The 23936-nt window shown below is 45.1% G+C and overlaps 1 protein-coding gene across 2 annotated transcripts in view; it reads left to right on the top strand.

Moving 5' to 3' along the window:
- The window catches only part of LOC144152245 (cytochrome P450 2J2-like), a 35512-nt gene that overhangs the window by 10083 nt on the left and 1493 nt on the right, over window positions 1–23936 (top strand). Inside the window, exons 2-5 of one of the 2 annotated variants that reach the window (XR_013319117.1) lie at window positions 6271–6484; window positions 8537–8661; window positions 9242–9348; window positions 23530–23788. Coding sequence is in view for 1 of the 2 variants with exons in the window: in XM_077683479.1 (XP_077539605.1) it covers window positions 16851–16890; window positions 23530–23788 (299 nt within the window). In the remaining variant the exon portion in view is untranslated. Of the gene's footprint in view, window positions 1–6270; window positions 6485–8536; window positions 8662–9241; window positions 9349–16693; window positions 16891–23529; window positions 23789–23936 lie in introns of those variants that run through there. The other variant, XM_077683479.1, reaches the window with a different exon arrangement.

Below are 23936 nucleotides of genomic sequence, written 5' to 3'. Positions count from 1 at the left end.
TTTGGAAGAAATCAAAAATTGCTTCATCAACAAATTGCGGTCATGCGATAGTCATGTGAGTCATAGATTGGGTTAAAAGTCAATGTGACGCCACTAAAGCTTATGACGTATAAAATAAAGGTCTCTATGAGGGGAGTCACATGGGATAAATGAAAAATTGCTTCCTGGTTATAGTCATGAGATGGTCGCGTGATTCTCAAATTGGGTTAAAAGTCAATGTGGCGCCACTAGGGCTTGTGAGGTACCAAATTAAAGGTCTCGATGTGGGGAATCACGTGGGACAATTTAAAAATTGCTTCGTGGTTTTAGTCACTTATGATAATAATCACGTGAGTCACAAAATGGGTTAAAAGTCAAAGTGATGCCGCTAGCGCTTGTGAGGAATCAAATTAAAGGTCTCGATGAGGGGAATCGCGTAGTACAAGGAATAAAACCAATAAAACTTGCTTCCTAGTTGTAGTCATGAGATAGTCACGTGAGTCATAGATTATGTTAAAAGTCAATGTGAGGTCACTAGGGCTTGTGTGGTACCAAATTAAAGGTCTCGATGAGGGGAGTCACGTGGGGTAAATTTCAAATTGCTTCCTAGTTATAGTCATGAGATAGTCACGTGAGTCATAGATTACATTAAAAGTCATTGTGATGCCGCTAGGGCTTGTGAGGTATCAAAATAAAGGTCTCGATGAGGAGAATGACGTGGGACAAACTAAAAATTTCTTCTTGTTTATAGTCTTGAGATAGTCAAGTGAGTCATAGATTGGGTTCAAAGTCAAAGTGATGCCGCTAGGGCTTGTTAAGTATCAAATTAAAGGTCTCGATGAGGGGAGTCACGTGGGACAAGTTAAAAATTGCTTCTTCGGTATAGTCATGAGATAGTCACGTGAGTCATAAATTGGGTTAAAAGTCAAAGTGATGCCACAATGGCTTCTTAGGGATCACATTAAAGATCTCGATGAGGGGAATCAGGTGGGACAATTAAAAAATTGCTTCCTAGTTATAGGCATGAGATAGTCAGGTGAGTCGTAGATTTGGTTAAAAGTCAAAGTAACGCCACCAGGGCTTTTCAGGGATCAAATTAAAGGTCGCGATAAGGGGAATGACGTAGTAAAAATTAAAAATTGCTTCCTGGTTATGGTCCTGAGATAGTTACGTGAGTCATAAATTGGGTTAAAAGTCATTGATGCCGCTAGGGCTTGTGAGGTATCAAATCATGGTCTCGATGAGAGAATCACGTGGGGAAATTTAAATATCGCTTCTTGGTTATAGGCATGAGATAGTCTTGTGAGTCATAGCAGAGTCCTTCAATGCTTTACTGGTCACGAAACTGCTCCGTAACTCAATGGGAGAGCTTCATATGCTGCGTTTGGCAGCCGCGCGGTGGCGCCACCCTCTCACTGAGGTCACTCCTCGGGCGGCGTTGCACTGGCTCGAACGGTGGAGCCGCGGCGAGTTGTGTTTGTTTTGTGCGGGAAAAAAATGTAACGTGCATCTCGCGCTCTTGTGATGCGACTTAGGTAGTGCAACGACGATGCCTAACATGTGTTGCGTCCCGGGATGTCGCTCCTTGTACAACAATACCACAGAAAATGTTTCCTTGTTCTGTTGACCGAGCGACGGGGGGCTGCGAAAGATATGGAGGCGCGCCATTTCAAGGTAAGAAACGGGAGATTTCAGCTGCGATTATAAGTGTGGGACAGTGCGTGGGACACTGTGGGACACTGTGTGGGACACTGTGGGACACACAGTGTGGGACACTGTGTGCGAGAATGGAAAAAGCAATGTACCCTTTTGAGAGCATCGTGGACCTATAGAATTGTACAAGGCTAACTTAAAGCCGGATTTTTGTCATATCAGTCAGGTTTTAGCGGTGCTTCATTACCTGTTCGCAAACTTGTATTACCTTGCGCACAGGCTCGCGTGTAAAAAAGCTTTGGGACGTCATTGTGTTTTTACTTTTCATATTTTCGCGAATTATCCCTTAGGGTTCGTCTTGTTTGTTCCGCTTTTCTGATGGAGGCGAAAAGCAAAAACGCCCGTGTGTTCGAGATTTCGGCGCACGTTAAAGATCCCCAGGTGGTCAAAATTAATCCGGAGCCCTCCACTACGGCGCGCCTCATCGCCTGCGTTGCGTCGGCGCGTTAAACACCACAATCAATCATCAATCAATCGTCTTGTTTGTTTTGTAACCGCGCGTGGCCGATTCCGGTTTCTTATCTGGCGTTTCAACCGGAGCGCCCGTTTGCTCTTTTTGTCGTACGTCCCGTCAGGCAATATTGTTTGATATGAAAAGGGTGCCACCTTGTCGCCAACTTGATTTTTTGTTTCTCGATCTCGATCCCATTTCCATGGAACTGAAATCAATAACGTTCCGAGAGTAATGCATGCATAGCAAACGCCGCGCAACTCACTTTATTGACGTTCATCTGTGCACATCACACTGCGGACTGCTTCTTGGACGTTTGTGTTTCATTCTAGTCTTCTGTAGAACAGGAGCTCGCTAGCTCGCTGCGTTCAGAAAAGCTTTGCGTCGTTCTTGGCTGCGTGGCAATATTCTGTTTCCTCCGTGTGCTCCACATCGCAGCGCGAAAAAATAAATTTTTGTACGCTGGACCACGCTCTTTTGTCTCCCTTCGTAACATTGAATTTTTGTTGCGTGTGATAAAATCAGTGTTACTGTTCTTTTCTCGCTTCCTGTTTTTGCAAGGATTGCAAAGCGTGGAAGCGGAAAGACACATGGTGCAACATAGATCTCTTCGTGTTTTGATCCTTCGCGTTTTTAGATGTTCTCAAATATGTACCCACTCATTGAAACGACAATACTATTGGGCTATCTCTTTTAGTTTTCTGTGCATTCCAGAGCAATCAACGGATTCATTGAGCGTAGTCTGAGCGACGCGTACTTGGTTTCTTTCAGTTTTTTTTATTGTATTACCGATAGGCCCGCAGCATTCCGTGACTACGCAGCTACTGTATGTGTGGTTTTTCTAACTTTTGCTTTAAGAAAAGAAGAAATAGAGATTTAAAAATCCGAAAACACGACGGCGCAGCGCTTGTGCCAGAGCACGCAGAAGCCGTTGCCGTTCGCGGCCGAAGTCCACGGTAAGTTACTACGAAAAATAAAACCCCATTGAAGGCAGGTGATGACGGGACTATTAATCGCTAACTACTACGAAAAAAAACACACCTAATCAGCGCGCAGACACCAAAAGCAGCGGGCGTTTGCACGCCAAGAGCAGGATACGCCGCGAAAGCGGCGGCTGGATTACCTTCGTGCGGCGGTGGCGCCTGTAGTGGCGCTCACGGTCCCTATATGAAACGAGCGCCGAAGTTTCGTGACCAGTAAAGCATTGAAGGCCTCTGGTCATAGATTGGGTTAAAAGTCAAAATGATGTCCTAGAGCTTATTATCGCCCGCCCGAATGTAGAAAAAAGTCACACATGCGAAAAAGAGGCTGACGGCGGGTTGAAAAATTGTTAATTGGTTTTGTTATGGTTTCGCGTGACTCCTACGGATTTTTATTCTGTCAAGTGACTTACCATGACGTTTATTTTTTTAGGAGTAATAGCATCATAGGTATTAAATGATCGCCCTTCATTTGCTTGTTCGTGGTATGTGCAAAAGAATTCGTCATTGCAAACATTATTCCCAAAGATGTCGCATGATTTCCATGCAACATGATTTACTGACGTTACTTACCATGGGGTTAATTACATCACGAGTATTGACATCATGGGTATAGGAAGAACCCTGTGGAATTGCTTGTTTAGGTGATGCGCAAAAACATCTTGTCATAGTGAACATGTTTCCTTTTGATGTCGCATGACTGCTATGGATCATGAATTGGTCACCTGACTTACTATGAGGTTTATTATAAGACGAGTATTACCCGCCGCGGTGGCTCAGTGGCTAAGGCGTTGCGCTGCTGAGCACGAGGTCGCGGGTTCGATTCCCGGCCGCGGCGGCCGCTTTTCTGATGGAGGCGAAAAGCAAAAACGCCCGTGTGTACGAGATTTCGGCGCACGATAAAGATCCCCAGGTGGTCAAAATTAATCCGGAGCCCTCCACTACGGCGCGCCTCATCGCCTGCGTTGCGTCGGCGCGTTAAACTCCACAATCAATCAATCATAAGACGAGTATTGGCATCATGGGTGTAAAATAAACGCTGGTGAATTCCTTGTATTCGAGATGTATACGAGAATCTTGTCATGGTGAATATGACTCCTTATGATGATGCATGACTCCAATGTATCATGAATTAGTCACGTGACTTTCTATGAGGTGTATTACATCACGAGTATTGTCATCATGGGTGTCAAATAAACGCTGTTGAATTGCTTGTTTTCGTGATCTCCGGAAAAAGCCTGTTATTGTGAGCATGTTACCTTAGAACTTGGATCACACGTGTTGATCATGAAATATTTATGCGAGATGTAAGGTTTATTATACCACAAGTAATCACATCATAGGTATGAAATAAATGCTGTTTGGATCGTTTTGGCGTTGTAATTTTTGTCGTAATCTCCGAGTGAAAAATTGTGTAAGTAGTGAGAATTTTCGTTTCTTAACTAGGTGCCTGCGTCTTGTCATGTCTAGGAAGGTTAAGCTGGTATGTGTAATAATCAAGTATTAATAAACATTTATAAATTTCATAGCGGGTGCTTGCGTAATTTTGGTCGTCTGCTAGACGGCTATCAATCTTTCAAACTATCATTTATTGCGCTACGTGATGACGACGGCGTAGATGCGCCGGCTTACGGATGGCTGCGACAGATATCGTTGCTTCGGTGCCGACCGGTGACTGAAAGTGACCAGGCGCGAAGAAACGAAGGGTGCATGTCACATGGACCTCGACACTGAGCCCACACTGCTGCCGGCGAACCTGATCTCATAGCTCGTCGCACAGCCACCGCCCGGTCACCTTCGGGTGGCGTAACTCTTCTGCAGGCATTTGGAATATTTCGACGTTACGTTTTGCCTTCCTGCTACGCCGGCGAGTCAACAAGGGGGTGACCGATACTTTCACAGTAACCCTGCCAAAATTATCTGCTCCGATAAGGCGCAATTCAGCACAGTACTTCCTCCGTGCTCGCGTTGCCTCAGATCTGTTTGTTCTCTTTTATCCAGTCAGGGCTCGCTCAAAACAGATACTTTGAAACATACATGAAGCGGACAAAACGTAAGAACACCAGCGCAGGGTCGCACAGGATGCAGGACTAGCACGGAACCCCTGGACAACCACTATTTAATTCTTTATTGCCATAGACAACCCCCCCAGGGTACCAAAGTGTGGTAGCCTTTGACTTGAGACATGTATTAAGGACATCTACACAGCACTTTAAGTGAAATTTTAGAATGGTAACTACAAAAGCAGAAACCGGGTGATTAGCAAAGTACGTTCCCGCTAAAAGCGTATGTGTAAGCCTAGCAAGGGTGTCTGGCCGAGGCAATCACTAACATTAACCACAAATCGGAAGAAAACGTGGCCGAGGGAGAATGATTATGCTAATAGTAAGAGGCTAGGTAGAGAGAGATAAAGAGAGAGAGAGAGACGCTTTATTAAAGAGGGAAACGTAGGGATGTTTTCCAGCTTGAGTTCGCCGACATGCTTCTCTCCAGGGAAAGGAGAAGAAAGAGAAAAATGTATGCGCTCAATTTGACACTGAGAACTGCATGTATCACGCCATTACTCTGCACAGAACAATGAACGCACTGCCTTTGGACGAAAGGTGTTCTATCGCGATGCCTACGACGAGATACTCTGCGCCGTCAGCATCCACAGCACCTATTAAATACTGTGGCGAGCACTACACCGGCATATTGGTTGCTTAATACCACACGAACGCTTTCAGGTTCCCTAGGGAACAAGGTGTCCTTACTTGTCCTAGAGCCTATTTATCTGTATAATTGTGAAGGATGCCTCTGTTTTCCTCCCGGTGAGTTTCTTCCCGGTGAGTAGCACTCGGCGTTTTAAGGACCCTACTCTTTTGCGTTAGGTCAAAGCCTGGGTACAAAACTCGGCCGAAATTCCTTTTCTGAGCCCAAGAACAAAGTCATTTGTTGTTTTCAAGCAAACTACGGAGTGTTGCGGTTCATGGTACCATCCTTATGGAACGCTGCATTTACTTTGAATTAATTTCATCCTCTTATCATCTACACAATTGTTACCTTGTGTTCGTACAATCTATTTGTATGTCAATTACGTACTACACGTTTATAATTTCAATTAGGTGTAATTTTTGTTTCATTCCTTTCTTTTTCATATTCTGTAAGAAATGGAATGGCTGTGCCTCGTCGTCTCAGCTGTACTGCTCATGGTCTTGTGTTCTTCATGGCGGTCGCAAAAACGTAAAAAGCCACCAGTGGGATGTAAGCTTCTGCCCTCCCCACCTGTCTCAACGCTGTGCGGTCATGCTGAATATCTCCGCCCACACTTTGCTGCCACTAAAGCAGTGGATTGGGCACGTGAGTATGGCCCAGTGTACAGGTACGGAAAGCCTTCTTGTTTTCTTTTCTGCTGTGATATCAACTTTATCTGAAACAAATAACTGCATACTTAAAGCTGGTCATGATTTGTTTAGGTGTAAATGCTTACCAGTTTGTTTATTTTACCACACGTACGCTAACAAAATTACGCTACAGCTGTATTTACAAAATTACGCTTCCGCTTTAATGTTCAGGAAAGCTTTAGGCTTTCTGTGTTACTCCGCTCAGATGTGTACTGATTGCGGAATATATGTTTCCAGTGGGACTTCATATGTGAGTGTACTATTGTAGCAGTTGTCGTAAGAATTGTACAACAATCGCTGAAAGGCGCATTTATTCGCTCGTTGGCAAAACTCGTCGCCTCAAGCTTCGGAGGCAGCTAAGCCACCCGTTGAGTTGTGAATACGAAACCATAATTGTGTATTTGAGCGCCGTGGAGCGGTATTTTTCTTGTTGCAAATAGTGTTGTCTGGTTTTAGGGCGCCGCCGTTTGGCGCCCGGTACCTGGTTTCGCGGCAGTGGGGTCGGCGGCGCAGTCCGTCGACATTCGCGTAACTATGTGAGTGAACGAAACAGCGAATGCAGACGCAAAATGGAGATGAACGCCTGGTGCAAGGGGAGGGAGAGGTGGCACGCGCGGCTATGGCGTCATCTCTCTCACCACCTCCCCCTCACACTTTTGCTATGTGTTGCCGCCAAGGAGCGCCCTCTACCTCGCACATTCCAAAGACGCTGCTCCATTCGCAGCTCATCCGAACCACGTAACATTGGCGCGGGAGGTTCGAACACGATTTGCAGCGACATGTCCGCTGCTCCTTCGTGCGTGGCTCACTTGAGTCACGTGGCGTTTGCGCAGTAGGTTCAAACGCGATTTGCGAAATGCTCGCCGTCGGCGCCGACGCGCTTCGAAATAACAGCAGAGTAGAGCGCGCGGCCGGGCGTTCGCTGATCACGAGATCACTTCCTGAAGCTGGTATGCGCCGTGACCGAGAAGACGGCAGTTCGCGTTGAACACAAATTTCGCATAATAAGGAGCAGAGTTATAGTCAGTGCATTTTTTTTGGTGGATTTTTGCGTTGTACCGGCGTGGTGGCCACGTTTCGCTCCTGCTGAGGTTGCGGCGACCGTCGATGTTTTAGACTCCTTAGCGTTACGGTACGTTCTTAGGTATACAAAACCATAAAAAAAGTCGCTGAACGCAGAAAGAGACCGCACGGACAGCTACTGGCCTTTTCTGGTCACTTACACTTGACAGCTTGTTGTTTGCGCTGGTTTTGTATTTGTATGCAGTATGAACCAACAAGCCAAGCATTTCAGTTTAGTCACTGGTACGTAGTGCCGCGAAGAGTGGCCCGCCTTGTGAGTGTCTGTTGCAGTGCTGGGTGAGGCCAGTGCGACAAGTGCTTGTTGACGTGCCGCTGCCGCGTTACGGGTGAGAGCGCCCAGCCTCGCACTGTCTTTTCCGAGTGGCCCTGCGCATGTCCAGGCAAATTGCTAATTTTACCCGGTGGCCTACGTTTGCAGCAACAGCATTTGCAATCACAGCAGCAACTTTTATTCCGACGTTGAGTCTCATCGCAGCCCCGAGTTTGTTAAATACATTCCAAATCGGTGTATCCAATAAGCGCCTGGGGGTCCAATATTTGCTAGTTTATTTGCTTGAATTTCTCGCTATGCGAACTCTGGTGTAAGGAACTGTGGTATGGCGTTTACGTGTCCCCTTTCTGCGTCGCGATGCCATTGTGCTACTCAAATTCTGTTTGTCAATTGGCAAAGAATGAGGGCCTATCTTCACCCTTTTAAATCGCATAGCTGCTGAAATTTCGGCCTTTCTTTGGTATTTTGCAGATTAGGGCACCGACGCCCTATGACAATTTCTGCGGTATTGCACTTTAGGAAAATGCCAAACGGCGGCTTCCCTTGTTTTATGCTTTCTTTTCTTTGTTATTATAGTGTATTGCGCAGAAAATAGCGAGTATTTTTATGCTGGTTTGGGGCCTTTTGCGTTAGTATCCGTATAATTTGAATTAAAGGAATCGTTTTGGCATTTCAGAATTAGAACCGGACTAACTAACATTGTCCTGTTGAACACCTTGCAAGCTGTAAAAAGTGCCTTCTCGAGGGATGAACTTCTGTACCGCTCAAAAGAGTGGCGCATCTACGGACTCGACGTAAATTGTAGGTAACTGCGGTTCATTTTTTAAATGCTGCCGATTTTATAGGTAATGCCTACTGCTAGATACTGTGCAGAAGAAAAAAAAACGTACTTCCTTTCTCTGCAAAAGCACTAAGATAAAGTATGCTAGTGAAAGGACACCGGCTGGGAAATTCATGAACTTCAAGAAACCTTCATGCTGCTGCTTGATAGAGTGAAGTATTTGTGAGACATGGTAGTACCTTTTAAAAAATAAATAAAAATACCAGCTAACATTTCTGGATGATTGATTTATCGCCGAATAGGCGCGGCTTTAGTATACTAGTTGTGAGAAGGCTACATACGCGAGAAACCGACACACACAACAGATTGGTCTTGAGTTCCGACTTCTACTGCAAGCTGGCAGACCAAAAAATTGTTAACCTGATCTATGTAGTTTAGTTTTTTTGCGAAACGTACGATACATGTCTTGATCTTAACTTTATGTTCTAAAGAAGAAATAAACGAACGAAAATGACTTACCCACACTTTTGGTTACCCTGCAGGTTTGTTCTTTATTGCTGGGCCTTGCACAGCCTTGTTTTAAAAATATATTCCGCGCAGATCCTGTGTCACTGGAAGGCGACGCATGGGCTGAAAACCGAAGGTTCTGCTTGTCATCCCTCAGAAACCTTGGATTAGGGAATCCTTCGATGGGGATGGCTACAGTGGTAAGCAGTAGCGTAGAGCCAATGTAGTGGTAAGCCGTTTTATTCAGTCCACTTGTCGTCACCTGGGAATATAACAACACACGCCTAAAACAGAAAACCAGAAATCCCATTGACTTTAAAACCATACTCAGAATGTGGGCGCTAGTAAATATTTGTTTTTTTTTTTAACTTGTACACTGGCTCTTACCACAGCTACTGCATCTTCCCTTCTTTCCACTGCCCGCAACACAGCATGTCAGCAAACGAATGTCGGTTAACCTTTCAGGGTTTTCTGGTGTTCTAAAAACTGCCTTTGTCATCCTTTCAAGGTCACGGCTACTCTGATCGGCTACTTCTAAAGCGCAGGCAAGAGTGATGTAGAATAGATTCCCGAGCAAGTAAGCAGGAGATAATATTTTTTGGAACCTAAAAGACATTTCTATTAAAAAGTTTTCCCCTAATAAATGACCTTTGTAAGTGTTATTTTAATTACAATCTTTAGAAGAGGTGTTAGTGACTATAATATAAGCACAAGCATAATATTGCTTATCCAAGAATATAGTATTTCTTGCAATACTAAACGCGGGAGTATTGATCTTTCTGTCTGTCTGTGTATCTTCTGCCTGCCCATTCAACTTCGTGTCCTAAAAAATGAATTAAAGCCGTTTCATTAACGCCAAGTGAAAGCTGTTGCAGCTGCAGAGCAGTCATTCGCCATAATGTGCTGTGGCGCCATTCTCCGTTCACTGGCACCGCCCATCACGCTCTTCGCCTCCCTGTTGCAATCCTCTCTTGTAGAGTACAATGGGGGTTTGCTCAATGCAATTCAAATCTCCCGCCTTCGCACTGCTCGCGCGCACCCTGCCTGCAACAGCGCGAGCGGGTGTTCTGTTCTTTTTGTGGTTGCTTTCACTGCGCAGTTTGGTACTCGTCGTTTCTTGCGCCTACTTTTTTCGCCTACTATCGTGAAAACTGACCCAACGGGCGTTTCTAGCTAACTGGACGAGGGGGCTGCCGGTTATTAAAGGGACCCTGCAACACCTACCATCGACTACTCGGAATGTATTTTGAGATAAAGTCCATTGTCCCAGCAATCTCCTCCCGCAAGAACTATGAAAATCCGTTCACTATCACCGAAACTACGCGCGATGAAAAATCGCGCCTAAATGTTCCCTCTCAACTCAACCGCGAACAACCCGACGAAAGCTGCGCGCTCTCTGCCGGAGAGGGGAGCGGCGCGCGGCGTTCTGTTCGGCGGCCTTCGATTTGTCACAGGCCGGGGAGTTTAGTCCTTTTTCCCGCAACGTGGACGGGTCTATTTCCGGTCTGGTGCCACAAAAAAGCAGGCATGGCGGCCTGCTCGCAAGTAAGCGCTCAGGCTGGTTGGGCGTTTTTGAAGCACTAAACGTTTGTTGTCGAGTGGGCTGGTTGAAAGTGGAATATTTAGTTCGTCACGCAAACTCCGCGCGCACTCAAAACAAAAGAAACGCCAAAAGCATGCGGGCAGGTTTGAAGAGGTTCGTACACAGCGCCGACGACGGCTGATCGTCACAGGAAATGCAAGAATGTAGCCGCGAAATTGACCAGCGACAGCCAATAGGACAGCCAGGATAGTCATGGCCCGATTGAAGTCGCAGAGGCCATGCCAGGGGTGCATAATGAGGAGAATTGAAGAGAGCGCGGTTGGTTTTTCCGCGTCTTTCACCGGCGATTTTCGCGCTTACCGCTTCACGTGCACGTGTAATATTTAGCTCGGGTGTTCCTGGCAGTGTAATCTAATTTATTTATTTATTCAGCTTACTACATTCGCCCAGAGGGCATTGTTGTAGGAGATACATAAGAAAAAAAATTCAGTGGACAAATGTAATCATGAATCTCGTGATATACAGGAATAAAAATCAACAGAGGCATTCTACAACAAGAGCATTATACAAGAGCATTGTACAAGATTATTTTCCATTGTACCTGTACGTCGCGCAGGTTTACTTGCACTGCACGAAGAGTGTTGCAGGGTCCCTTTAACACAAATTTTGCTCCAAATTTACCTGCAGTTTTCTATGCGTAAACAACGAGGCGATGTAGGAGAAGCGTCAGCGGTTCAGGAATTTCGAACGATTCTGACTATAAAAACAGGTTCTTTTCCGAAGCCGCTGTTCGGGTTTATTACGCCGCAACGCCGCGGGTTGTGACAGCGGTGTGACAGCGGAAGAGGTACGATGACAAGGCGTGATTCTAAAGTGCTCTGCACTTAAATTAGGCCGCGTATGTGCTTACTTTATTGCAAATGCCTCCGCAAGACGACAGTCTTCTGCCACCCCTTCCTTGTAAATGCCTCTTTTGCTTCTTCAGCCAACCTCTTACCCTCTGCCCGTCGTTTCTCTATCCTCCCGCAATAAGCACGGTGGAGGTTCGCCATATAAAATCCCCAAATATGCCTGGTTCACCGCAAATATGCCCGATTTTCTCTTTATGCCCAACAATGTTGACACGTATGAAGTGCGTTTCCAGATTCAATGGTTCGGGTAACTTTCGCTTATATCCACTTTTTGTTGAAGAATCGCTTGTAACAGTTGATGGGGCGGCAGAAGCGAGTCGTAGACAAACACACAGACCAAAACTTGTGTGTTAAAGAGGTCGAAAAGAGACTGTCGTTGTTGAAATTTAAACCAAGCTTAACCTTTAAGAAATCTGCGTAAAAAATGGACCTGTGGTTCTCTTGCGTTGGCTCTGACGTAGACGGGAAGTCGCCCGAAAAAGGCAGCGCTGTCGCTTCGCAAATTCAACAGCTCGCGAAAAAAGATCGGCAGCTATAGAACAGCCATCGGAGGCCCCCTCCCCTTGACCCCCCTCCAGTAGAAGGGAAAGCAACCCGCCCCTGAGAGACTACTGCGCCCTCTATCTGAGGGTGTAGGAACCGCCGGCGAGGCAATTTCCACATCTGCCGATAGAGGTCGCAGGGCGGTTAGGGAATTCGCTCCTGCCCCTGAGTGACGCACGACGTTGAGCAGACAAATAAGAAGGCTCGATCTACTACAGCTCCACTGTTAAAAATGTTTGAAGTTTAAGTATATGATTTCGGTATGGTGTGTAAAATACGCCTCGACTTATTTTTGTTTGCAGGGAAATATATATTTGTTTGGGGCCAGTTAGACGAATGAAGTAGTGCAGTGATTTTTTAACACAAGTGAGAATATTGCCGTGTAGGATTTGCTAGTAGCAAAATGAAGATAGGCGAAATTTTGTACGCTGATTCTCCCTGCGCGATTAGCTTCAAGGTCTGAACAGACTAACAGACTGTTCGTTGCAATAGGAGGTGCGGGGAGAAATCGTAAGTGACGTATAGTTTATACCACATGCCCTTAGATGTGGAGCTCGACTACCAAAGTGAGAACGCAATCGAATGGTCGTTACACTAAGCTGAATCTATTTGCTAAAGGCAAGGAACCGTTGAAAAAAATAAACGCAATGTACTCAAGTTTGGCCCACAAACTCCCGCAGTATTATCTTACTTTAGGCATCTTTTTTGCCAGAGACCCTTTTTTATGCGAAAAATCAAAACACGTATCCTCTCGTTAGCGCTACATGGTTTGATACGAAAGGGGTTCGGAGCGCATTAAGAAAAATATCGAAATTAGTTGGTCACACCAAAACAGCAGGTGCGCACTCAGAATAGGGGAACGAGTATTGCGCCTATGATTATTGAGACCTTTATGCGTCGATTAGGGGGAGATAGATAAAAACAAGCAATCTTTTGCTACCTCGTCATCCACCCATGTATGTCCTGGGAAGTCTTTTGTTTTGATTCGCCTTAAGGTGACCCGCAGCATGTTCTGCCAGTATCTTGATACGCAAAATTGCTGTACCCATTCTTATTCTACGCTTGCGTTTCGCGCTAAATAGGCCCAGAATTTGACGAAGGGAATGCATAAGGTTGCGCATACGACTCAGGAACAGAAAAAGTTCGCTTCGAGCCAAGACACGTGCCGTTTAGAATGCTTAGGTAATTTATTCACGCACAGACACATCCTTTACCGCAACAATGATTTTAAATACTCTTTGTCTGGGTCATACATGTATATAAAATAAAATTAGTCTGAGCTCTCCTGCTTTGTCCTCTAAGGTATTTGGAGAGGCTCATTTCTGACGTTTTTTCGTTTCTGCCACTTTCTTGCACGTCAGAGCGAATGTTATCGCCTCATCGAAAAGATCGCAAGTTACAACGGGCAAGCGATTGCCATTGAAGACTTCATACTGCCGAGCGTGTCGAACAACGCTGCCTCGCTAATCTTTGGTAAACGCTATCACCTGGACGACCCCGTGCGGAAGTGGCTGGACGAAACGCTAAAGAATCTTTTAGTGGCAGTTAACACATCTCGTTGGCGAATAACTCCTCTGGGACACTTCAAGAGCGCCCACATTAACAGAATCGCTTTTCCTGGACGTGCAAACATTGAGAAGTTCTTCAAGGATCTTGGCCTGTTTATGAGGTGATTTTGTACTGGCTCCGCATACAATTTGACGCGTCACTAAATACTCCTGAAGAGTCAGAGTATAGCATCCTTCTAAAAGTTCAGGACAAGACATAAGATATTCCACCTAGTGACCCATTGTCGTTTTGGGAATAGTATGTTTTCACTCACTCACTCACTCACTCACTCACTCACTCACTCACTCACTCACTCACTCACTCACTCACTCACTCACTCACTCACTCACTCACTCACTCACTCACTCACTCACTCACTCACTCACTCACTCACTCACTCACTCACTCACTCACTCACTCACTCACTCACTCACTCACTCACTCACTCACTCACTCACTCACTCACTCACTCACTCACTCACTCACTCACTCACTCACTCACTCAATATTCGTTGACAGCAAAATCTCAGTTAAAGTTAGTGAACAGGCGGTGCGTACTAGGACCCCCTATATGACATATTAACACATATAATCTTTAAAGCACAAGGCATGCAATGCAAGTACAAATAAATTAATGCCATACAGCTGTTTCCACATTCTCGAGATATACAATAGCTCATTAACAGTTCAATATTGGATTTTCCAAGATGCTGGAAAACACCAGAGTATCTAACATGTTCGCCACTACCTATTATCGTAAATTCGGAGCACACGGCTTTATAGACGGCGATTTTACAAGCAGGTTGGGATGTATTCACGCTCAACTCCAGCAGCTTTACTTTTTCCGCTGTGTGCCCTGCTAGTGGGGACGGGGACGTACCAATCACTCTAAGAAGCGCCTAGGAGGTACTTATGAGTTCAGATCCAAATTATAGAGATAAACACGTCCGTGCAACAAGTAAAGCACGGTACCTCTAGATTTGTGGAATTTACTAACCATGTATTATATTAGGTGTATCATTTGGTGACCCTCAATGCCAAGAAACCTTGCCGCCTAAACTCTCGACAACTTTAGTAAAGGCGTGCGTGCCTGCGCGAGCTGTTTAGAGGCGAAGGTGCTGAGCTAATCGTAGTTTTTTGTGTCTGCAGTTAAAAATGCAAAGTTGTTGTTGTTGTTGTTCCTTTTTCGTGGCGCTTACCCACTTGGTGGATTGGCCAGGATCGGGTGATATATTGGGGCTAATGTGCACGCTTTAAGAAACTAAATTTTGGAGGAAAACAAAAAATGCTGATCAGAATAATTGCACTACAAATACAAGAATTTGTAGAAGAAAAACGTGCACTATGCAGGAATTTGCAAGAAAAGGCTATGCGGGAATTTTCAAAAGGCTCTTCTTTCGTCTGTGTACAAGAAGAGTGGCTAACAGGGTAGGCGCCTAGTCTCTGAGACGTAGGTGTGAACGGCTGTAACCAAATTCCTGTTGAAATAGACCACCGTAAGCACGTGAGCGCGCAGACGTGAGCGCGGGCCTCGCAGCGAACTCCCGGCAGTTACCAAAACCAAGAAAAAGCCGAGCGCTCGTGTATGCGTGCAAAGCAACAACTGACCAAAGTCCATGACGCACGTTTGTCAAGCCAAGAATACTCACTTAGGAAGATTTTCTAAGGTAGCGTGTACCAGCCGGCAGTTAAAAATGCTAAGAAAATGTCGAACACTCGTGTGTACACGCATCAAGACGACCGCCCATACTCCTCGGGGCACATGTGTCCAGCCAAGATTACGGGTTTTACCCATTTGGGGGGATTGGCCAAGATTGCGGCGACCGCACGTTTGCAAGCCAAGCATGCCCACTGAGGGAGATTGTTTGAGATTGGCCAAGAATAGCACCGGCGTTAGCCGTAATCGTGGCAGCGCTTGCTCTGAACGAGGAAGACACGTGATAGCGTATGCACCTTCAAGGTGATGTCCAGTAATTATTACTTCCAATAAATGAAGGAAGCTCACACTCATAGCAACAATGATAGAGCAAAGGTCGTCGCGGCTGCGACATAGAAGTAAATCGGCTGCAATTGTGGACTTAAACCTTATTTATGGTCGTTAAGGCTGCGTACAGCTTCGCTACCTTCAAGCATTAGTAGTTAGTGTGCGCTTCCTAAATTCTTGCATTAAAATGGGCCATATGAGTGCGGGCTCTCTTTTACTTGATAGCCACATAGTGGGCGTTATTGCAATCTGGTAGAGGAGAAGCCAAAATATTTTTAGGGATGGTGAGCAAAGTACAACTGCACCGAGCACGTCAAACATCATGCTGTACGAGTGTATTCGCGTGCTTCCCATGCGCAACACGGAGAGCCATTTGTTATTGTCTATAAATACTGGAGCATTTGGTTTGATTGAAATTATCAGGAACCCTCCTGTACTTTCGTCTGTTGTTTGGGAGGTTCATGGGTGGGCAGCTACGTCAATCCACGTACACACTTTAACAGGAAGCGCCTCGCGATCTTGGTTGCCGTTTTGTGCGTCGCAATGCCACTAGTTTCCTACAAAAACAATGTTTTACGCCAGCGAAGTGAGCGCGAGTGATGCGGGATTTTTGAACGAGGCGGTCGAAACAGGAAATGACACGAAATAAAACGATCTACTACAAACGAAATCTGCGTTGCATGTGCGGAAGCCCGTCAAGGCCAGCCGGAAATGAAATGTAAAAACAATGGAAAAACGACGGTTGCAGAGAAACTAAGAAGACAGGGCAGTGAATAGCACCATAAAAATGACGACAAAACAGAGCATTATCCTATAGAAACGAAGAAGGCAAACAAACAGTAGCAGGTATGGAAAGATGGGCCGGCCGAGTGGGGGACTGGGGGTACGATCTATAATGCCTGCCGTGATTCGGAGTTCCATACAATATTGCAAATATTCGTTTCTGCCCGAATTGGAATGCGTTTAGAGAATATTGGTTCTGACTCTGCAGAATTGCTGGGTTTACATTCTGAAACTTTTGTATGATGTGCACAAAAGCTATTTTTCCGCAAATATACATTGACTTCGTTTTTGTTTTTATTTATCAATTTCTGCAGGAACAAAATCAATGACAGTAAACTTTCAGTAAAAGACACTGCTGGCAGGACACTTATTGGAGACTACGTGAAGGAAATGGAGCGGCGGTCAGGGAGCTTTGCATCAAATTTCAGCGGTAAGTGGATGACGTATGCTGAGAGAAAACAAAATAAGTGGCCAGGACACCCAACGTTTTTTTTCTCAACTGAAAATGCGGTAGCGCCAGTCCTAGCTGTGTTGCGAAACCATATGGGCGGGCTGTATTGTTTACGTCCTGCCAATGAAAATTGCTGAGGTGGTCATGAGCTACGGTTTGTTGTTGTCAGCGTCGCTGCCTAACGCGAATCAGTGACCATGGGAGGCTGTTGTGATATGGCGGCGTGAGAGCGAACTGAAAAGGGGTCAGTGGGACGAAGCTTTGCATGGGAGATCTCACTGTCGTCGGCCAACAATATTGAGTACTTAAGTTACAGTTGCGGGTGGGTATGTTGACGTCCGAACCAAATTGGTATTTGCGAATCGGCCCAGCTTCTGACGGCTGTTGTCACCTTTATTGGCCAATACATCTGATTGGGTGTGTTGGGACGCCTTTGTTCAGCCTGAACGTTAGATATGTCAACATCTTCATCGGACGTTTGTCGACATCGCAAAGGCGTTTGATTTGATAAACCGAACGCGGCTCTTACAGAAATTGCAATATTACGGAATTTGTTGGACAGCGCTGGAAATAATAAAAAATGTTTTGCTCACCGTAACCAGTATGCATTAATCAATAACTGTGCATTTTTAACTAAACCGGCACAACATTGGGTCTTTCAGGGAATCATAGTGGGTCCACATCTTTTGAGCATATATATACATGATATAGTGCGAATTGATGAGTCAGCGAAATTGGTAATCTACGCAGACGACACCACCTCATTTCTCACTGACCGTGATTGCGAAAAACTGTTTAAGTTACTCGACGAAATTCTGGTAAAATTACTGCATGGTCCTCTGTAAATGGCCGAAGTAGTTACAGAGAAAAAACAAAAGCGGTAATAGTAGACAGGATCAAAATATGAGGTATAATTTTCTCTGAACCTATGCTATGGGATTTCCAGATTGATCATGTAATGGCAAACTGTCCGTGCCGTCGGCATGTTCTATCTAACTCGGGACTTGCTTCCTACGAAGACTAAGCGTCTACTATATAATTCCCTGTTCTCGTCTTGCATACGTTATTTCCTTTTTGTATGAAGCATCACAACCTCTTCAAACATTAGCAAACTTGCACATCCTCAAGGTGAAACAAGAGAAAACAGATAACAAAAAGTTATTTCCTCTTTGTATGAGGCATCCCAACCTCTTCAAACATTAGCAAACTCGCACATCCTCAAGGTGAAACAAGAGAAAACAGATAACAAAAATTGAAGCTGATTATTATAGAAATGTTTTGTGAATATCGGCCAAACATGGTTTCAAGAGGCGAGGCAAAGCGTAGCGAGAAATTCTTTACTAGCTTTGCGCAATTAATTTTCAATGTACCTGTGTACAACAGTCGACATTATTACATGGACAGTTCACTTTTGCAGAACCAACTATGGCAATCAAGTGTTGTCGCACAGTCCTCAAACTTCCCAATCAGTTTATTGTACGTGGCGTTAATTTGCGTTATGTAAGGATTCCTGAGCTTTTCCGCATGTACTTGCAATGATGATAGCTCTTTTATTTTAAACCGAAGAGCAGAGTACCAGTTCTGGCTATGTATGTAAGCAATGTTCCTCCAGACGTTGTATAAACTCTTTCCTCTTCATTTCTGTTTCATTTAACGGTATTTGTTACAGCAGCATATTCTTCCGATTTTTTACTGCATTTTACACAAAAAGACTGTCTTTTTTGAACTTGTACTGTATTAACTATACGTAAATTCCCCAGGGCGTATACTGTCACGCGCCATATACTCCCATGCACCCGTACGGGGCGAGAGCTCGTCAACCTGTCCACCGCAGCTTTTGCTGTTGCCTAGTCATGTCTTGTAAAGAACAGAAAAAAACTTTTATTCTCCTATTCTTCTATCAACTTTGGCGACATGGCAAGGAAAATTTAAACTCTTTGTACGTCATGGCGCGTGTAGCGGTTTCAGACGTTACACCGCGGAGCGTACTGGTAAGGCTAATGGTGGACAATGATATACTAATAGTACCGTCTCGCTACCAAGAGATGTGGGCTGAAGCGGCGACACCATCGCTGTTGTATTATATGGTGAATCATGACACCGATCAGACCAGAGGAACATCTGATGTTAGCGGTACCACTCCACTGATGTATCCTCAACTCAAAGTGCACCCTGTTGTGACCAAGCGAATTTAGGCCACCTGCAGGAGCTGCAATGCTCCCATTTTTCGAAAGAGGTGCATTTGGGGCCAGTTGATATTCCAAATAGACAAAAAAGTTCATCATAACGACGAGGCATAGGATGACAGACACACATAAAGTCGGAATTAGGGTGTCTGAATTTTGCAGATTCTTAGGCTGCGAAATTCCCTCCTGCCGTAGATTCTTTTAGCCGCGGCCACACACAAGATTACTTTATTTTGTTTAAGTAGAATGAATAAAGTTTGCGTCCCTAAGGGTAATGAGCTGGAAAGTGCTTTGGAGATTCCGCTCTTGAGTCCAGGCGAAATCCGCTCCGTTTTTCAGAAACACTGCTGGGCAAACTACTAACAAAAATAAAGTAATAGAGCATTCATATTGAAAAGTGTATTCCTCAGCGAGATACATTGCTGTCCCAAATATTATAAGTGCACAGATTCCTTTGTAGGTATCGCGTTGTATTGGATGGTTTTGCATTAGATTTGAAGGTTTTCCGATGGGTAATAAATAACCTTACTCAAGCATAACTAATAAAAAACGTATACCAAGAGCATTAGGAGAGCCAGTAATGGGCTCTAGCAATTCGAATCGAATTCAACGGCGATTTCGCACCTCCAAAAGTGCCCGCAATCGTCACTGTTGTTTGGTTCGCTGTGATTTATAGTACCTGAAAATTAATTTATCAAGTTGGGAAATATTGGCAGAAAATTTCATATGCCGCAAGTGCGACATCAATGTCTTCATTTAATCGTAAAAATGCTCCGATAAGTGATGCAACCGTAAGAAGTCCGGAACGATGGCTCCATATAGCCAAAAACACATGTACGTGTATGCGCACATTAAAGTTTGTCCCAGCCCCTGAGCGCTTGAGGTTGTAAAAGAAGCACGGTGTTTCTGAAGAACCCATAAAAAGGGATTAGAAAACGTATGCATTTCCGAACAAAGAAAAATTTTTATATATCGCTAAGAGAAAAGCCTATATCAAGATAAATGCTCAGGTTATGCATGCGTTGAGAATGTTTTATGTGTGTGCTCTGAATACACAACGCCAAGGCAAGCCTTAAAGCCCTTTTATCCTTTCAATTCGACCATGCGCCGAGATACAATTTTCCATCTGTGGACGTTCTCTTATATGGTGTGTGGCGGTATGAAATCGCTGTTGTGCCCTTTAAAGGGATGGACGCTACAAAGATTCTCTAGACTGTCTTAGTGTGGTAAGGGCACGTTACCATCGCCACTGTCCACAATAACACTTCAGGCGAACGTGTTCAGTGCATAAAGGGATTCTCTTTATTTCCGTCGTAGGCAGAACAAAAGAAATAGAAAAAGTTCATTGTATGTTAAGCCGCCGCCTTTTGTTATTTTGGAAAATATAGTGTTTAGCGTTGACATGCTGATATTAGTGTTCTCTTGTGTATATAAAGATATCAAAAATATAAAACTCCATTTGCTTCTCTATCACCGCTCATGTATTCTTCAATAGAGTTATTAAAAATCAATAAACGTGGCTTATACAGCTGGTTTTTTAAAGCGAAGCTTTAGTATCCTGACTGATGCCGTTGTACGCCAATACGCCGTATAGGAAAGGCAACTTTTTCTGGTGGTGATGATGATGATAATTAATCATGGGTCATACGTTAAAGAATAGAATAAAAGGCTTTATTCGAAGGAGGCCAATATGCCATTTTGTGGGATATGGGGAAAAGGGTAAGGAACGGTGATTCATGTGAATATTTTCACTGCACTGTGGCCGTTCACTTAGCACGTTATGCTGGTTACGCCCATAGGGTACCATACGCGAAGTTGAAGTAGTGACGCGGACACTCTGATACGACGATCGATCGTCCCGGTATTGAACAGAAGCCTTCAGGGAGCCACAAAGGGTGTGCTTGAAGGGTCATCTAGAGGGGGTGGGTGTGACGATCCACCATCATACTACTTTACAAAGACCTGTTTTAGATGCAACGCATCTCATGCTCGCCCCTCTGTCCTTCCTGCGTCTGTCCGGCGTTGTCCGCCCAGCTGCGCCTCTCTTCCTATCCTCTCTCCGATAGCGAACACTCTCTCCCAAACAGCTGCGGGTTGGTGAAACGCGCTCTCACTCCGTTGCTAGGCGCCGGTGGGTGGCGCTGGGCTTGGCGCTGCGCGCGCTGCGCATGTGCAGTACTCTCTCTCTCTCTCCGCACTCTCCTCTCCTTCGGGCGCTGTGAATATAAAGCGGCATGCCGCGCTCCGACGGTCTCAGTCGACGGTCGTACGCGTTACGCTTGCACTCTCTCGAAGTACTCGACGGTTGCTTGATGCAATCGTCGAGCCCCTAACTGTGCACTTTACGGACCACAAGGCACTCATTCTCGTCTGAAATAAAGACCGTACCTGAGCATACGTGTACTGCATGTGCATTGCATGGTGAAAATGGAAAATTACGCCCACCTCCCCTTCGCGTGAGAATCCCTGCTATAAGCGTAATCAATACGATCGAAAACGCCAATGGAACCCCCCATGAGATGCGTTGCATCACACCAGGGTCCCCGCCAGGGGAGGTGGGCGTAATTTTTAGATCAAATTCTGCAGTTTGCTGCAACATTTGCGGATTGTTACTGACACGTTGGACGTGTTCTTGAAAAGTCGCCAGGCGGACTTCCGTCCTGAAGAACTGGTTGCGGTCAGTTTAGTAAGCTGAACATGTCCAGATGAGGTGGAAACGGTTCGGTCTGTTGTTGCTGCCGGAGTGGGCACCGAGGACTACAGGGGTACCTGAACCTGTGCGTTGTCCATATGGAGATGACATCCGGAGTCAGCGGAGACTTGTTTGGCGAAACGTTCGCCTGTTCGTGACCGGGACTGCAGAGTAGCAAGAAAGCCAGGTGGTGAGACGTGGGAAAGCTGTTGCCGACTTAGGTACTTCATTCGGTTGTATTTTCCGTGCTAGTGAAATAAAAATAAGTGCTTCTCGTAGCCGGACTCCAACCTTGGTCCCTCATGTTATGAAGCCGGCGTCTATCCAATTGCACCAATTCGACATGACCGAAGTGAACGCCAAGCAGCACGCACGGATTCGCTCCGTACACCCCAACCCAAATGTTAGGCCTACGGAGTGCAAACCCGGGAGTTGCTGTTGGGCATACTCGAATAAGTGGTGTGTACCTTCAGAGAAACACATACTCGAAGTGTGGCCATACAAAGAATCCATCACGAGAAAGCTCCACCTTCTACCATTGTCTTCGTTAGACGGAGAAATGCCGGGTTTTTTGCACCAACAGTGGAAACGTATGACACATTGAAAATGAAGTGAACTTGTTTGAATATTTTTGAAGCAAATGTTCGTCGACAGATAGCTTATATCAGTTGCTGTAGCGAGAGAAGCAGTGCGCTCGGTCAGTACTTGGGAGGGGGAATAGTTGCGCAAAGGCAGTATAGTGGAATGGTTACTAAAGGGCGACATGAATGTTCCAAAGGTAAACTCCACATAAAAAACCGGCTAGGGAAGCCTTTCTTTCATTAAAATTGCCATGCAAAAGAAACTTAGTTGAGCAGATTTGGCCAGGGAGACAGCAAGAGCGAAAAGTACGCGCTTTACATTTTTACATATTTTACATTTGGAACTTCAGTGAGAAAATGTTCAAAATAAAAATACTTTACATTGCAAACGCTGTGTAAATAACACGTTATTATGCCTATATTAGTAGGAAGTACTAACAATGCGGTAAAAGCGTTTTTTAAGAAACATTTTGTAAATCGTTCTACCTTATTTACACAAAGCAGATAGTAGCGAAACACAAGCGTCCGTAAAGGTTCCACAGAAAGTTAAATCCAGTTTCACGAAATTGGGAAGAGCCCTTCAAACGGTTTTTTCGTATCTATTATGACCTATGAAAAAGATGAATTGGATCCAGTGTTCGATCATCTTCGAAACTTTGCAGACGATCTACGGGTGCGAACTACACTCTGCGGTACGTGTATTGTCGTAGCATTTCGGTTCGGTGAGTAGTAAATACACGGACTTCCCGCAGCTTCCAAAAACACACACGGTGCTTGCTGGAGCTTTTCGTGTAAAACGGAAGAAACCGTCTCCTAGAGCGGTGGCATATTTTGTTCTGGAACAAAAGTCAATGTATTGGAGCGGTTATAATCTAATCAGTTGTGAGCAAACTAGAGAAGCTGGACCTAGGTGTGGGCTGTAGGATATACATCAATGTGTGGATGCCCTGCTCCCGACTGTCTCTAGATAGTCAGCCCACGAAAGTCAGAATTTCTGTTAACGTGCACGAATCTTTGCCAGCTATGATGCTAAAACGTTTGATCTATCGCAATTGCGTAATGTAGAGTTTTTAGCTCTAGCAGCACGTTCTTTTTCAAGTTAGAGGAAGATATCTTTTTACTGTTCTTTCACATGTTTGTTCCTTGCCTTTCCATCCAGTCGAAAATTTGATCAATGCTGCGGTCGGATACTTTGTGGCTGGTTCTCAAGCCGTGCCAGCTTACCTTCATTGGCACGTGCTCAACTGTGCTCTGCACCCAGTCACAGTGCAGGCAAAGCTGCAAGAAGAGATTGACCGCGTCATCGGCCCCGACATCGAGCCCACGTGGGAACATCGACGGAGAATGCCTTTCACAATGGCCGTCATCTGGGAAATGCTTCGCTGGAAGCTTGTGGCGCCACTGAGTGCTCCTAGAAGGTTTGCAGGACTCCTCCTATGCTTCTAAGTCTTGAATATGCTTTTTATCCGAAAGGATTTTCTAATATATTTTATTACACTCATAAAAAAGCTGGCCCAATGTTCGGTGTTTGATCGTCCAGCGTGTCACTTAAGCATTAAAGTTCTA

This window comes from Haemaphysalis longicornis, unplaced genomic scaffold, assembly GCF_048455015.1.
Source record: "Haemaphysalis longicornis isolate Haplotype H1 unplaced genomic scaffold, Haemaphysalis longicornis Haplotype H1 scaffold_9, whole genome shotgun sequence".
Lineage (NCBI taxonomy): Eukaryota > Metazoa > Arthropoda > Arachnida > Ixodida > Ixodidae > Haemaphysalis > Haemaphysalis longicornis.
This window is presented reverse-complemented; position numbering and strand designations above follow the sequence as displayed.